Source organism: Rhagoletis pomonella, unplaced genomic scaffold, assembly GCF_013731165.1.
Source record: "Rhagoletis pomonella isolate Grant_MI unplaced genomic scaffold, Rhpom_1.0 Rhpom_scaffold_00577, whole genome shotgun sequence".
NCBI classification, from domain to species: Eukaryota; Metazoa; Arthropoda; class Insecta; order Diptera; family Tephritidae; genus Rhagoletis; species Rhagoletis pomonella.
The window spans coordinates 1-17,749 of NW_023459131.1; the positions used below are offsets into that span (position 1 = coordinate 1).

Below are 17,749 nucleotides of genomic sequence, written 5' to 3' on the forward strand. Positions count from 1 at the left end.
ATTTTAGAACGAAAAATATTTCAATGAGGAGAAATAAATACTCGAAAATTTCAAGTTGTTGGCTAAATGGCATCGTCCTGATGACAACTTTTATTTTTAGTGTATAAGCAGACAAAAATTATCCTTTATAGATTCTAACTTTGCCGTCCGTCTTCTAGCTATAAAAAAAAGTGAAAACCCAGAATATTTTCTATCGATTTCTGAAAACAATATGTTCTGCATATCTGTCACTTTTAATGTAACCTTATATAGAAATAAAGGCATTTATTGTATTTTTAAGACATTTTTGGGGATAACAAGTATGTGTCAAAATAAACCGATTACTACCATTTTTCGGATGTTTAGTTATAATATTATAACTAAAATAAGAGCGAAATTTCGGAATAATATGTTAATCGGCCCCTTTAAAAGTATAAACTGAACCAAATCTCTGTGCGAATTTCGTCCGTCGGAGCGCCTAGTAAAAAAGAACAAAAAAGAAAATCACATTAATTGAATGACAAACAAAAAAATATAAAAATACAAAAGCGAAAAGATGAATCACCAAATTTTGCCATTCTAATTCTTGCTGGTAATTATATGCAAGAAAAACAAAGCTACTTTCCCACTGAGAGCTGATTTTGTGACCGGCGGCAGCGGCAAAATTAAAAATAACTCTATTCCTGCCGAATTTCGTCAGACGAACTTCATCGCCACTTTGGTTGTGGGCAAACTGATATACTGCAGTGTGTTTTAGTTTTGGCAGCAAACTTTCTTCCAACGAATTTCTCTGAGCGTTTTGATACTTTTTATACTTTTACACGGCCTTTTTAAGGCGTTTTTGAGGTTAGGTTGGTATGGATGATATGCTTAAAAATAAAACGATTACGCCCACTTTATGGGGGTTCACACATAACATTATTAAAAATATATGGACAAAATTTCGGAGCCATATATTCATTGGTGTGCTTTTTAGGACATTTTTGGGGTTAGGTTTTTATGGAGGGCATGCTTTAAAATAAATCGATTTAGCCCATTTATCGTGTTCATATACGACGTTGACACTAACATATGGACAAAATTTCGCACTCTTTATGGCATTTTTTAATCGCTTTTGAGGTTGGGTTTATAAGGGAGGTATGCTTTAAAATAAATCGATAACGCCAATTTTTCTTTTTTTTTTCTTGATTTATGATCATAAATGTTGCATGCAGAAAATTGAGGTTCTACGCAAATTTCAGCAAATTGTTTCCAAAAAAAAAAAATATGGGGTTGTACCACTGTGCTGCGAAGCAATTTTGGGCTCATTTGTTAAAGTCGCAACCAATGAGTTGTCAAACTTCAATATTCGAGTGTGGTAGTTAGGGTAATTGGCTCTAGTTTTCCAATACTTTTGGGCATTTTTTTTTTTTTTAATTTTGATTTTTCGAATACCGAGTTAACCGAGCTTTCAACTAATTTATTTACATATGCATCAGAATTCATATGAAAATTCTAAATACTATATTGAAAATGGAACTAGAAAAATTGTATTAATGTTATGTATATCTACTTACATAAATACATGCTGGTAAATTTTCCACTGTAGAAAATTTCTTCAAAAAGAAAAGGAAAACCGAACGAAAATCTTTACTGTGCTTAAATCAGTGAATCGACTACATGTCGTCTTAATTCTTAACTAATGAACTGATGTGAGTGGGCCTTTGAAGAGATGGTTAATGTCGCCGTTTAACCTACAACAATATTCATAATGAAGTTGTGTTAAAGTATAGCCATCCTCACGAAGCAACGCGAGCTCTTCCATGCTGGAATTCATAAGCTGAAACTTGACGAAGGTGTTAATTGATTCTCGATGATTAGCCTGTCTATAATATAGGAACTTAATATATATTCGGTCTAATTCAACAGACGGTGTATTCCCATTCCCAAGAAATTCGGTTCTACATGTTCGATTTTTTCCCGACAAAGGACTGTTGTTTTAGCTATCAAATCTTGTTAAAATTGGTAAACCCTATTAAGTACGAATTTTCCATACCTTTTTTTCTGTTTTCTGGTAACTCAAAATAACTCGAACGTATTTTGCTTTATCGATTTCTAAATTAAAGCTTTGCCTATTTTTAGCAGTCACTTTGCAATTTTGGTCATGCTTTCTGACTAAGTGTGACCGTTGAGAAAATATGTAAAATAAAACTAATTTGTGCAGTTTTTTTTTTCAATTTAAAAAATGGGTAACCGGTTTTTTTCGAATAACTCGAAACTCGGTTTTCGAAAAAAAGCGATGGTCACATGATCTTTCGCTGTGTTAAGTGTTATAGAGTCTAAGCGGGAATCGGGTTCAGCGAGTTAAAACCCGATATATATGAACTTTCAGCTTTATTCAATGAATGTTTTTCTACTTAACCATCAACCTCGAACCTGACGTCATGGAGGCAAACAGATCTCGGATTCGCATTTAGGGCATCGGATAACATGGGATATAGAGGTTTGGTTCAATATGCAGAAACTTATTTTGTTTTGTTAACCTGTGTTATTTATTATTAAACCAAGCATTTATGCAAAAACAAAAGTTTTGATAAGCGTTTTGTTGTCAAGCGGTTGAGGTGTTCGGTGGCTGTGCCACCAGGTTTTGGAAACGGGCGATAAGCAAGCACCGAGTTACCAACTAAATGGCAATATTCTAGTGGCGACTCGCTACCCGTTTCCATAAAATCATCTCCGCACATTATTTCATTTCGCGAAAACTTCATTTCTGAGGCGAATGGTAACGAATCTTTGAAATGAATTTTTTTAAATTCGGGTCGAGTAAAGTTAATGAAGCTAGCAAAAATGAATGTTAACCTTAATATATGTACTTAAAAAAAATTTTACGGCAATCAGTTCTTAAATTTGCTGATCCGTGTTATAATGTAATGTGGAACGATTTTCCGTCATCCCTTGTCAAATTTGGTTTGGAGACAAACTGGTTTCGGCGTTGTGCCATCTTCAGTGTCATTTTTCCCGTGTTATCTTTAAGGTGCTTACAAAGATTCTAGTTCTTCTTTCGTTAACGCAAGGTAAAGAGAAGCGCCCTGACTTAGTACCTTTTATAAGTTTTCAGGCGGAAGTATTAGGGCACAACATATCAGATACTAAATTACTTATCAGTCGCTTCAAATTATTCACATCAGTTCTTCACCTGTTAGGCAAGCGTAAATATTTCTCCAATTGAGTAAAAAAGCAAAAGCGAAAAAAAACCCAAAAAACCTAACAAAACAAAATCCCATTATTCGATTGTGCTTACATATTAAGATTCGCCAAAAGATTTCGCAGAAGCACCAGCCGCGAATATGGTAAACAGCAGCGAAAGAAATACAATAACTGTGCAGGTAAATAAATAACGGCCTGTTTAAAGCATTGCCACTAAGCAGAGCCTATGCGTTGAGGATGACACTACACCAACAGAAGTGGCTGCATGCGCGCGCAACCAACGACGCGCTGCAACGGCGGCGGCGGCACGAAATCCTCACACCCTCTCGACAGAAGCAACAATTCAATTGGCAATAAAAATCTACAATTTTTACCATCCTGTTTGGCAACTTGTTACGTCGCTGATTCGAATAGACAAACCAAACGATGCCGCCTCATTTACTGCCGGCTCACACAGTGCAGCTACAGCCGCTACGAAAACGCTGTCGTGGAATACCTTCACCCAAGCGCTTAAGCCTACATACATATGTATGTACATTTGTATGTGCTTGGTGGCACCCGCAACTGCCTTGATGGTTGGTTTCCTGGATTTACAGGTAGTGGCATCTTCTTTGCGATCGTAGTTGCAGGGCGGAAGGCGGGCCGAAAAGTGAATGGCGGCAGCGTTTTCTTAACCATCGTTTGCCACACGCAATTTTCTGTCTTGCGGCTTCGACTGCGGTACCAGTTTGTGTGCGGAAGGTGGTAGTAGTGGGGGAGATGCGGCTGTTGTTGGCAAAGCTGCAATGCGGATTTACGGCTTTCAAGTTGTCACACTTCGCATGCAAACGTGAAGATTCGCTGATTTGCCATATCGCTGAGCTGGCAGCAACAACAACGCCGCGCGCAGTAAACGCAAAGTAGGCAAGCAATGCCTGCTGGCCAATTGATGGTAGGCGGTCGAGGATAGTCGCGGTAGCTGAGGTGCGCTCAATGACCTGTTTAGCAGTTTATTTGTTAATGCGCGGACGCAAACGATTTGCCGCCACCTAATTGTAAGCCAAAGTGAGGCATGGCAGAGGAGAAAATACAAAATTTAAATAAAACAAATACATAAAAACACAACAGCAAATACCGAAGCACTAACTAACCAACTCGCCAAACATACTTTATGTCTAAATTAGAGTTAAATGCTATTCTTGCTTATCTTCATTTTTATAGCAGACAGCAATTACCTAGTGAATGGCGAAAAACTATCGTATACACGCCTGCCTGTAAGCGTCAAAACTCGACTTATGGCCAACAGGGCTACCTCTTCTTTTGCTGCTTAACGTGGAGCGACTAAATGTGTGACCGCAAGACATGACACATGCCACACCATACCACAATGGGCAACGTGCCACGGCGCAACGCCACAGTTACCACAGCTAAAAATGTCGCGAGAAAAAATCTCATTTGGTTTAAAGGTGTCATTATTTTTAGTTGTGTGGTAATTTTTAAGTAGAGTTACTGAAGTTTTTTCCACATCAAAAACTCGTATAAAATTGTTTACTTCCTATCTTGAGACAGCACTTATTGCAGATAAATAAAAAAAAAGGTAAAACAAATTTTGGTGTTCGCTTCACGAAAGAAACATCCAAATCTTGGACTGCACTAAGAAAAGTGTTTATGTATGTGTTAGTAGTTGTACAAAATTTTACTATGTATTAGATACGATTTAAAGGCCTACATATAAATCTGTTTGGAAACTTTGATTCTCTGCCACTGCCAAAGATTCCAAATACAGAAAAACGATTTCTGGATGCGTTAAGTGTTAAGTGGCTCTAAGGTGACCTCAAGTGCTCTCAGTGCAAGAGGCGCTGGCCTACTGTCAGAGCGTATATCGATGGCTGAGTGGAAGATCGACCTATCTCGGCAGCCGGTTCAAAAACGCCCTATCTCAGCTGACGATTCAAAAACGCCCTATATCAGCATATTTTCAATACATTTTGAAGTGAAATAGGGCGTTTTTGAGATAGGGTGTATTTCAATTAAATTCTGAAATAGGGCGTTCTTGATAAGTCTTTTGAGATAGAGCGTTTTCGAACTGGCTGCCGAGATAGGTCGATCTTCCACTCAGCCATCGATATATATATAGATGTGTTTGCTGATTGCCCCTCTTTCTGGATACTGCCTTTGACACAGTTCAAGGGCGTGCACTTTTCGAATGTAAGGCTAAGAGATCTGCTGGGTTCCTGATAGTGCATGAGTGTACTAACTTCTTAACCTCTGCATTCCTTCCTAAAATGAGTCTTGCACCAAACAGCGGAGCTTCTTTCTTCCCTACGGATTTTGTGCTGATTTCACTAATAATGCCCACGCAGTCAAATCATTAGAGTTTGCTGAACTTGGCCTACGTGGACTAATGTATATTTCTGTTATCTTCCACTAAGATGAGTCACAAAAGCGGCGGAGAGATCACTTCGGTGCGGGTAATTTAACTCTTTCTTGCTTTGGTATATATGTTATAGTTTTAAATTTGAAGATGCTTGCACTCCTGCGGTGAGGAATTATGGCCGCTTTTCATACAACGGTAAATTTCAGAAATGCTTGAAACTAAGCTGACCAAACGTCCTCCTTTGAGGACCCTCCTCCTCCTTTGTCCTCCTCAAAAATTTTGTCCCTCTCTGTCCTTCTTTTGAGTAAAAATATCCTCCTTGTCCTCATTTTCAAGTTGTATAGCAATGATGAAATTTTCAAAAAATTTCGTTCAGGACATTATTATTTCCTAATCGTACACAAGTTGAACAGTTTAAACACTTTTTAGCTAATGACGCGTCTCCACAGGCGAAAATTATTGTCTACCATGTGCCAGATATGTATAAGTTTTATCTGTGGCAATATTTGCGTATGGGGATTTTTTATTTTGATGTTCATTGCACTGAAGCGAGAATCTGCTTAAAATATTTTAGAAAACATTTTATTTCACATCCAAGTACATAATCAAAAATAACACAGGCTTGTGTGGTTTTCCCCTTAGAAATCTATTTCAATTTCAACGAAAAAGCTAGTACTTTAAGCAAAAAGCACCGATTTCAATCCTGAAATATCCCTTCACCGATCAAAACAGATGACACATGAAATGAAAAAATGTGCTATCTATCACTGTTAATTAAATTTTCATTAAATTTACAAATTGTAGAGATATTTACAAAGATTTAAAAAATTTATCACAAATACAGTTCTTGATTACATATTCCTTCTCACGCGCAGTATTATTATATTATTTACTAGTAAACCTGCATGGCGTTAAAACACCAAAATTTAATTAAATACTTTAAATAGATCGCAACGCGCTCCAAAATCTTAAAGATGTTCCGAATGTTAGTCACAGCGATCCTTGTGAAAAATTTCCTCCACATTCGTCCAGCCCTTTATGAGTGGAAAGAAGTTTCACGTGGTTCAGTTCCTATAATTTTAAATCACCCTGCTCTGATGAGAAGTTATAACTTAAGCTCTTTAATCTGACATTTCGTTTTTGAAATTAGAAAGGACGGTGCAGATTTGATAACCTTCATGAAAAATGCCTGCGCGTGTTATACGTACATACGTATATATATACATAGTAAGATAGATATGACTTTCCGAATAGCTGGCAACCCATATTTTGAAACAAAAGCTTTCATAAAACTTCCTTGTTTGACAGTCATATTAAAGTGTATAATATATATATACATATCTTGTGTAAAAGTAAAAGTAAATTCAAACTTTCAAACAGAGTGTTTTTAAAAAAGTATTTTTAAACCAAAATCTTCTTGGATCTCCTTCACCTAACATTTGGATACATATTTAACTTAACTGACGAATTAAGTTGAATTTGATTTTTCAAATATGTAGCAACCCTCCTAAATATAGTTGTGAAATAAGGCCTTTCCAATGCCGTTTAGATTAAAACGCACTTTTAATAATTCCTTTAATTTATTAAATAATGTGAATTTAACTCTTTAATCAGGTGGCAACTCTCTTCAAAATACTTTGAAAATATTCTAAATGTTCAAGTAAAGGTTTCTCACCACTCTTTCGTTGGGCACTAACATTTTAGTATAGCTTGCCCATAATTTAATCAAATTTGACTTTTGAAACTGGTGGCAACCTTCTGCAAAATTCCAATTATTATCCAAAATATTAGTTGTAGCACAAATAGCGGGTAAAATTTCACTTGAACATACTTCAGGTCTTGAAATATTTTAGTTCATGTGTCTCGTTAATACGGGCCATACCACCATAAATACTGGTTTACCAAATATCTCGACCGCTGCAGCACCTAATTTTTTTATGGAGTTATTCCCTTTCATGGAATTAATATACATACGTTCTAAATATGAACCAAGTCGGATTCCAAATATGGGTTTTCCGGATATCTCGACTTCTGCGGCACCTATCGGATTAATTCGTCTTTCTTTTTGCACTATCATCGGGTTCTGAGCCAACTGTGAAGTTTCAGGTCTCTAGGTCATTTCAAAATTTGGCCCAAAAAAACTTATATACATACAGAGAGTGGAAGAAAACATTGAATTTTTTCTCAAATTTCTATAAACGTACAAGTACCTAAAGGAACACAAGCTGGCTGCAGGATATTCCATCAAAACTTGTTAACAATGCACACGCACACATATGTAGGTATATACCAAAAACAGTTCCACTCAAAATACTCAAGCGAGAAGTGCAGTGTTTGTGATACTCATCAAAAAGTTTGCACAACAGTTTCGAACGCACTTGTCTGCATTCATTCCCAGCCCCCCGCCCCCCTACGTTAAGAAAAAATTATTTTTTGGAAATTCAGTTCCGAAACTCAACGCAGTTTTCTGCATGTTAGCATTAAGCCACAATCGCGAAATCTATGCAAAACTTCCTACATTTTCCATGGTTGATATTGTATGTATGTCAAGTAAAAATTGTGTGCCCCCACTTCGGGCGCAATTTTTTGTGTCAGTAATTCTGTTAACTATTTCGCACTGTTATTGACGCGATGAGGAGCTCTTGTCGCTGTCGCAGCTGTTGTGGAAGTTTTCATTGTCTGTTTGCGGATTGTGTCAAAAATGTTGGCCTGAATGACTGAATGCTTAGTTTTCTTTTTTATTTGCCTGTCTGTATGCTTTGCGAATTTTTTGTATGTATTTCGAGTTGATTTGTTTGCAAGTCAGGCTGTTTGTGATGAACGAAGTGGCAGCAACGCAGACATTAAAATTTCGGAAATTGTTTAGGTGCAATAATTTTGCGAAAAACTAATATCAGAAATCTATTCGAAATCTGAAAAGAATTTTATATACATCTATACATAATATAAAGGAAAGTCGAGATTCGTTGTACGCGGTAATCTCGAAAACTACTGAAAGGATATTAACGAGATTTTCTCCAGTATACTTTGTATCGAAAGGAGAGTTTAACTTAGTATTTTAATTGGGTTGCCACCTGTCAAAAAAAACTATAAGAGCACGAATGCTTATTTTTTTGAATAGGGTTGCCACCTGTTAATAATACTACTATATTCATTCATAATAAGCGTAGGCATCAGTTCTGCACCGTCACTGTCAGACGAAAAGGCCTAGCCTCTAGATGTGCAATAGTGCATTATTTTTCTGAGTAGGGTTGCCACCTATTAAAAAGTTAATAGATTTTTACCGTTCGTTAGATTACAAAATGAAATATCAAATGAAAAGGCATGGCCTTCGAATGTACAAAAACTTTCTTTTTTGAGTAGGGTCGCCACCTATTTAAAAATTATTATCTTCTATACATAGTATAAAGGAAAGTCGAGCTATTTTGACCGCGAAATTTTTTAAGTATTATATGAAGTACTCTAAATTCCTGTAGGGTTACCATCGGTCCAAAAAATTATGAAATCCGCACTGTTCGTTGGATTACAAGAAATGAGGTGTCAAATAAAAGGACTCGGCTTATATTGTTCAATAATGTATTATTTTTTTAGTAGGGTTGCCACCTATTTACAAATTACTATTTTATCCGAACATGGTATGAAGCAAAGTCGAGTGGTTAGCAGTGCACGCTACTATTCCGCATGGCTCTGTTCAACCCAACATCGAAAAATAATAAACAAAAACGTTTTTTTTTCTAAAAGCGGTTTAACAATTTATTTTTGGGTTTTTTGTAGTTGTTTGACTATGGTGCTTAAAAAGTCGCAAATTTGTGTTTAAACTTCTTTTGCAACATATGCAATGACTGAGAGGTGACTTACTACTTATTTACCCAACGAGACCCAAAATTATCTTGGAGTAGTCCTGAAGCGGTACATAAAAACTGATAAAAATGTCTCGGAAGGATCTCGAACACTTTTTGAAACGGTCCTGAAATGTTATTTTACTAGTCCTAAAAGCATCCCGAGCGAGTCCCAAAATATTCCCTAAAAAGTCCTGAGCGGGTCCTGAAATGGCCAACAACTAGTCCCAAAATGGTTCTCAAATAGTTCGGAAATTGTTTTGAACAGGTACCAAAATGATCCCGAACACGTCCCGAAATAGTCTTAAAAAAAAAACCCGGACAAGTCCCGAAATAGTCTTGAAAAGATCCCGAAATAGTCCTACACTATTCCAGAAATTGTCCTGAAATAGCTCTGAGTACACAAAAGAAGCAGTTATAAGTTTTCTGCTGGGTTATGCAAAATTTTACCGATACCGATTGCTGAGATGTTTACACATCAAACATCTAGTTAGGTAAATTTAGCTTCTAAATTTATTGAGTATTCCAGAATTTTGAGTTCTTTTTCACGATTTTTTCACATATCAAAGATTCTTTGTCATACGCCCACAAAACTGTCAACGTCAACACGCCTTAGAACACACCAATATTGCCAAAGTTTTTCAATAGCAAGCTTCTATTTTCTTATGCATGCAAAGATTTGAGAAGCATAACCAAAACTAAGCAACTGTTACCTGCAGTACCTTCCCTGTAGAAAAAAAGTTGCAACTGATTAAAATAACCAACTTCTAGTTAGCCTTTTTTGCGGAATTTCGATAAATAACTAACTTTTAATTAGCTATGACAAAACTAACTTTAAGTTATGAAGACATTATTTGTATTCTTTACAAGTTTCTATTTAAATATTCTCATTCAAAAATTACTTTCAATACACTTTTTTCTGCACTTCGTAGATTCTTTTTCGTATCCAGGAAAAATAATGAGACCACCTACAAAAGAACATGTAAACAAATAAGCAAATATGTAATGTTAAATAAAATAATTAATTATAATTAATAGTTAATTAAAAAAACTATTAAAAATTTGAAAACATTTTTTTTATTAATAGTTTATGTCCAAAAGTAGTTAGCTACAAGTTAATTGACATCTAATGCAGATGAAACCAGTTCTCAAAATTTTGCGACCATCGCCCTTCAAAAATACTTAGTTCCCGCTAAAAGAAAAGAAATAGTTACCACTAGTCGACTGCTATTTAATTAGTTAATAGTGAGCTACAAACTAGCCCCGTTACCTGCAGGGTTACCACACGCCTTGCACTTTCCGAACTTACAATAGCTCTGAGCAAAAGCAATTTCCAGTTGTCGGCGACTACATATCTAAGGTTGCCGCAGCTGTCTGAAGCATTAAAATGTAAAAGCACACACGCATTTACGATGTATGAACATACATATGTACGCCAGCATGTGGACAAGTAAATGTAGTTGCATCTTCACGAAGTTCAAAGCACAATTGCAGCTAACTTGTAAATTACTTTCTGCGGTTACAAGCGACAACAGTGGCACTATATAGCGCATATACGCTCCCAGCTTGGAGCTTAGTTAATGCTTAATGCTAATCTACTTACGCATATCTACGCACTCCTAAGCGCACACACACACACACACTTACATCAATTCTTAAATAGCTCCTTTATTGTCAAATGCAAATGGTTGCCACAGCTGCCATGAATACCAACAGTTCAATTGAATGGCTGTTATCTGCTGCAGACACAACCGCAACGTACATACATAAATCTGAATTACAACTATGTACATATATGCGATATATGTATGTATTGAATTTTACAAGTGAATTGGTTACGCACATCCCTGCAAAAATCGCGACTACTCCATGCACGCATATCAAGAGTACTCCCTGGGGGTCAAATAGTACTTCAAAATTAACCGAAATGTATATGTAGTAAAATGTGGCCCGTTTAACATTGCTATGTCCTAGGGCAGGACCATATACACCAGCTGTGCATTACATCAGAGTAGCAAAAAGTTACATGTAAATATACCTAATACCTATGTACAAACGTATACCCTTATTATTGCCAACACTATAAAAAAAATGTTTGTTTAAGTTTGCGCATTTTAAGATGTGGCGTAGAACAAATTTCAAATTTGTTTTTTGAGTTGTAAACATTTATTGTTCACAATTTCACAGTTTACAAATAAAATGTTTAAAATTTTCTCTAAAAAATGTTTGTGTAAATTTACGCATATAAAGAGAGGTAACCAGTTTCCTCTTCTAGTGTATGCCAAATTAAACACTGCTTATTTACTTTCACATACCAAATTTGTCACGTAGAGAAAAACTACACACACAGTGTTTAAAGTTGAGTAAATATGAGCACTTAGCATTAGCGCACACAAGGGGTGGCTTTTGCTAACTTCGAATTCGTTTCACCAAATTCAGCTACATGATAAAAATAAAAGTACAGTTTAATTTTCGGTATTCGAAGTACTAAAAAAATGAGCAACCAGAAATCGACGAAAATGAACATAAAAGTTTAAAAATTTCATTGGACTATTTAATTTATTTATATTAAAATTTTTTTGTAAAACTTTTTATTACTTTAGAAAGTTGAGTTTATAGAACTTTTTATTAAACAAGTAATTTTTATGCAAAAAGCAAAACCGACTTCAATTCTCAGACACAAATTTAGGAGTACCGTTAATTTTTTCATGATTAAAGGTGCCAACACTCACCGACGTGTACGTATTGGGGGTGAAATAACACAAAAAGCAAAATTTGCTTTATTTCACTTTTAAATGGGAAATAATACCAAAATCTGAGTTTTGCTTTATTTCCAACAAAGGTTGGAAATAAAACAAATTTTGCCTTATTTATTTAGGAGTACCGTTAATTTTTTCATGATTAAAGGTGCCAACACTCACCGACGTGTACGTATGGGGGGTGAAATAACACAAACGGCAATAAAGCAAAATTTGCTTTATTTCACTTTTAAATGGGAACTAATACCAAAATCTGAGTTTTGCTTTATTTCCAACAAAGGTTGGAAATAAAACAAATTTTGCCTTATTTCCCATTGCTTATTTATACTATTTGTCAAAAAAATAAACAGTTTACTGACAGAAGGAAAACGAACTCTGTTTATTCCAAAAATACAATTAAACCAAGGCACATTGAACAGGTAATATCAGTATCAAGGCGAATTTATATAGGGTGGTGTTACTAGCTCAGCTGATTTTGTGTATGTGTTTCGCCGCATGGCTTCTGATATCAAATTGAAAAATTTTGTTTGAATTTCTACACACACTATTACAAATTTTGACAGTTTTTGCCGCCAAATCAAAAACAAAATGTATGTAAATTTTTGTTTTTGTACTCCTGCTATCACCTTATATTAATTCGCCTGATCAGTATAGCAGCTGATTTGATTTTTTTTCAAATTATTTGTTCTCGAAAATCTCAAATATTTTACATTTTTTCTCACAAAAATTCTAAATTGTTAAAATCTATTTGCATGTGAAACATTTTCCATACAAACCAGCGATTAAATAGCAGCTTTTGGAAAGCTCGCCCAACTCAGCAGCACAACCGCTGATTACTGGGCGCGGCACAGGATGGATCAATGCTTCGAGAAGCGAACCAATTTACTAAGAAAGAAAGTTGCAACAATTTTAATTTTTTCAATTTAAATTTTTTACCTTTTTCGTATTTCGCATGGCACGCTTTGATGTAGAAGAAAAAATCAGACTTGACTTGTACATGTCTCGGGTTGCGCAATGATTTTATGTGGTTTAGGGGGCCCTTTAAGTTTGTTTATCGTTATGCAAATAAGCATACAGATTCTCTGTTTTTGTTAAAGCAAGTAATATACTCATTTTTTTATAACTATCGATTTGATACTTTTTCTACTTGGCAACTGATATTGTATGAGTACTTCAAAATGGAATTAGTGGACCGCATAGTTCAAAGTATGTGCATACAGTAGTAGTATATATATTTACATACATATGTATATTAGGGCTGTTGCATGCATCATTACTTACCTTTCGCTTTGAGCGTGCCATCCGTTGATCGCGTGAGTTCTCTGCCTCGCCAGGCGGTCGTTTGCCCCAAACGGCGCAGGCGATGCGTGTGTAGGTGAAGACGAGCACGGTCAAAGGGACGAGGAACTGCAGTGTTAGCAGCGCCAAAGTGTAGTAGTAGTTTTGTTCATTGGACGGCCACTCCTCGCGACAAATGTATCTGAAACACGCATAAAAATGAGAGCGAAGTGAACAATAAAGTGTTTGTAATTAAATTATTCAAACAAAAATGTACTTGTCTTACGACAATGAGCCACCACAGGCGATGGCCTGAAAAAATCAGGTGAAATTATGAAAATATTTGTGCATTTCGCTGATTGAAAAAGTTGTCATTATGATGGAAAAAAAACTCTAATGTCTGAAAGTTTTTAAGTTAATTAATACTATTAGTTGACTATGCATACATAGTAATAACGTTAAGATCGTAATAAGTCTTCCAGAAACCGTAAGAGCACCTCAAACCAAAAATATATAGAGTAGGGGTATTCTTGAAGTCTTGCAAAACCCATGCACGGCGCACGGATTGAATGCTAAAAACCGGTTTTCCTATGAGACTGCTTTGCAAACCGTGAAAATTCGTGCACCGTGCAAGCGCTTTGCAAATCTTATGTATTTTTTAGTTCGCTAGTTACGATTCGGCAACACGGAGCGCAATGGAACTTTAGTGGACTATTTAGATTAAGGAGCTCACTTAAGTCAGTAACGTCGCAACTGGAAAAGTGAATACACAGATTTATTGGAAAATATCCACCTAAATAATACAAATAAAAAATATATATTTTTATTAAATTCTATTCAACAATTTATTGAGCTTGAGGCCGTTTTATATGTACAATTTTGTGGAAAATCAACATACACATAGGTGGAAATTATGGTGGTTCGGAGCAATAAAAGAAAATTAAATTAAAAAAAAAAAGAATTAAATTAAATTGAAATAAAGAAAAGAATAAAAAAGATTTTAATTACTTTGAATAAAAAAAAAACAAATAAAACAATAAAATCTAAAAACAAAATTAGAAAAAAAATCAATAAAAAAGAAAAAATGGTACTTAAAAATTTAATAAAATCAAAAAAATATATATTTAATTTTTAAAACAATATATAAAAATTACAAAAAAATATATATAATAAAGACAAAATTATTTAAGATACTTAAAAAATTTAACGAAATAAAACAAATATATTTTTCGTCTTAAAACAATAAAATATAAAAATTAAAAGTAAGTGAAATTAACAAAAATAAGAACAAATTAAATTTACAGAGAGAAAAAACAAACAAAATAAATTTCTTAAAATTAAATTAAATTATAAAAAATAGTTTTCTGTTTTAAATGAAATCTAAAAATTAAAAGAAAATTAAATTTAAAAAATAACATTTAATTAAAAACCCAAACAAAATAAAACAAGCTGCTAAAACAAGCTCCTAAAAAATGAAATTAGAAAAAAGTATTCTCCTTTTTAGGAGTAGATAACATCTAAATATTGAAAGAAAATTAAATTAGGAAGGAAGAAATATATGAAATATTTTTCTAAAACTTAAATGAAATTATAAAAGAAAAAAAATTTGACTTTAATTTCAAACTCAGATCTATCGAACGCACGCCCGTGCTTTGTTCACACGACCATTGCGGCTGTTGGAGCGATGCGAGCTAAATAACATACAAGTGCTTCTCTCAAAATCAGAGTACGAAAATAAACTGTACAAAACAATTCCAATTCGCTCATCAATCATCATATCATTTGTGGTTTTGTACAGTTTTTTACATAGTCAGAAACAAATTGTAAGATTCACTGTCATTTTCCCCAACGAGAAACGTTTGCTTTTCGTTTGTGACTATTGTACCATAGGGTGAGTTTTATATGTATGCAAACGTTTCAATTACGTGAAAAATATTTTTTTCTGTAAATTTCCATATCCAATTCAATTAAAAAACATTTTTATTTTTTTCTATTCATTGCAGCCATTCGTTTTGTATTTAGTTATTACATATACATATGTACATACATACATATATTTTCCCTGCACGATTCATTTCGTTTGTTGTTTCGTCTGTAACCACTAAACTACTGTAGTGTACTATCGCCAAAGTGAACTCAGCAGTTTTGTTTTCGTTTTGTACCGAACTGTTGAAGTAATAAACGAAACGAAATAGTAATAGTACACTGCTCAAAATAGCTTTTCACCACGACTGGTAAATGAGGGAGCTTTTATTTAAGAATTTTGTGCCAGAATAACAATAGTCTTTCGAACTATATTGGCAACTGTCTTTCATTTGTCTTACGAAGGAGCTTTAACTATTTTAGCCAGAATTGCCTTGTAAGCCATTCATCCATTTAACGCTCAGGCCACAAAACAACTGACGCCATCGGATAATTCAGTGGAAATTGTTCATTGTAACATAGGATTTTCAGGCGCATAATTTCCCGTATAGGGGATGTCATTTGACCACTGAGATCATCCGACTTGGCACCATTGGACTTTTTTATGAGGCAATTCTAAAAGATCAACGGTAATTTTTAGCGATTTAAAACTTGCGCTTTATTCTACTAGAATTCAAGGAAACTTGGATTTACACGGGTTCTGCTAAAGAAAGAACTATATTTTTATTTAAAAAAAATAACCAAAATTAAATTACAAAAAAAAGGATGTGTTAAACCGTGTCAAAATATGATGCGGCTATAATTTTTTCGACCACTCTATGTCAACAAGTGGTCGAAAATATCTTAAAAATACAACGCATGAAGGCAGACCTGAAAGCTTTCGACTCACGCATAGACAGAGTGAAGTCCACCACTGAATGCCGTTGTTTTTTTAACAAGAACATACATATTTACATATAATTCAACTCATATGTATGGTTGCCGGGTACAATGGAAAATTGATGGTAATTGCAAAGCTGACAAACTGACAGGGAAAAGTACGATCGGATGATTTTGGGGAAAACCTCCCTGGGACAGAACGCGGTAGATATAGCGATAGCCACTTTCAAGCAGTTTGTTATAGAACATAGCCAAACAAGCATATTCTGTGCACATTCGAGTTAAAACTCGAGCAGTCGATCCCAATCAAATATTTATGAAAAGAAATCGAATGCTATGACGTCCTGAACTCAGTCGCTCATTGAACGAGTTTGATGCAAAACGGTTTTTGTTAGATGCTCGAATATACATGAAAATGATGTACCCGTTGCAGATGTCTGGTACATACATACATATTTATGAACATACACATATTACTACAATCTAATTTGAGTGCAGAATATCATGAATACTTATGCACTCATAACATTTTAACAGGATGCCAAATGCACTCAGAATTCCTTTGTCATTTGCACGAATTTTTGTAACAGTAGAAGGAAAACGTTAGTCTAAGTTGATGGCAACAAAATAGCATTTTGTGGTTTTGTGTAGTGTAGTAGCTACCAAAGCAATGCATGTGGTATACAAAGAAAGATACTCTATCTACACTCACATTGCTTCTCTTTTCAAATAAAAGAGTTAGCCGCATTATTCTACACAGCTACATACGCACCAGCGCAGCCTTTACTATTTGTTGTCATGAAACATTTTGTTTAGAAAAATTAAATTTCCTATCTCATTCCACAATGTTGCATTTATGTGATGGTCAGCTGTTTCGTCTCCAGCTTGTATCCATCATTTTTATTACTTTCGGCTTCCTTTTTAAGTATTCTCTTCTAACAACATGCTTTATCTTTATCTTAACTCTTTTACTAGATTTTCTGGCGGCCTCTTGCTACCTGACTGTTTGACAAATGATAACACTTGAGTTACGGTGATTTACTCAATGTAATTAAAATCGTAAATGTGGTTTTTCGCTAGGTTATTTAGTATTTATTTTCTGCTGCCGCATTATTTCTTGTTTGCTTTTGCTTTATTCTGCAACTGTGTATGGGACTACTGTAATGAAAATGATTTCGCGTTATACTGAGGACTAATTGTTGTCCCAGAGGTGCAGTTTTCATAAAATGAAAATAAGTAGGTATTTATGGCGATATGGCTATTTTAAACTTTACATCAATTACCTAATTAAAAGCAGCTGGTAATTACGCTATAGGTAAACCATGCATTACTCAAGAAGGTTCTGCAATTGACTTCCGAGTGAATTTCAACCCAAATCATTTTGAACTCAGATTGAAAGGGGTTGAAGTTCACTTGGAAGTGATTTGGAAATCCTGCCTGATTGTTTCAAATCCCATATATAGGTGTAACTCTCCGGATGGTATGATAATTTGGGCCTCAATACATATGTACATATGCATGTTACCGTTCAAAAGAGAATGTATAAACCG

General features: G+C 34.8%; 1 protein-coding gene across 1 annotated transcript in view; it reads right to left on the reverse strand.

Annotated features, from left to right (window-relative positions):
• Positions 1-3,840: 3,840 nt before the first annotated feature.
• LOC118751170 (neuropeptide SIFamide receptor-like) overlaps positions 3,841-17,749 on the reverse strand; it is a gene marked incomplete at its 3' end in the record, with an annotated part of 32,076 nt that continues 18,167 nt past the window's right edge. The window contains exons 3-4 of the mRNA XM_036485941.1: positions 13,401-13,599; positions 3,841-4,142 (exon numbers count right to left, since the gene is read on the reverse strand). Of these exons, the coding sequence (XP_036341834.1) occupies positions 3,841-4,142; positions 13,401-13,599 (501 nt within the window). The remainder of the gene's footprint in view (positions 4,143-13,400; positions 13,600-17,749) is intronic.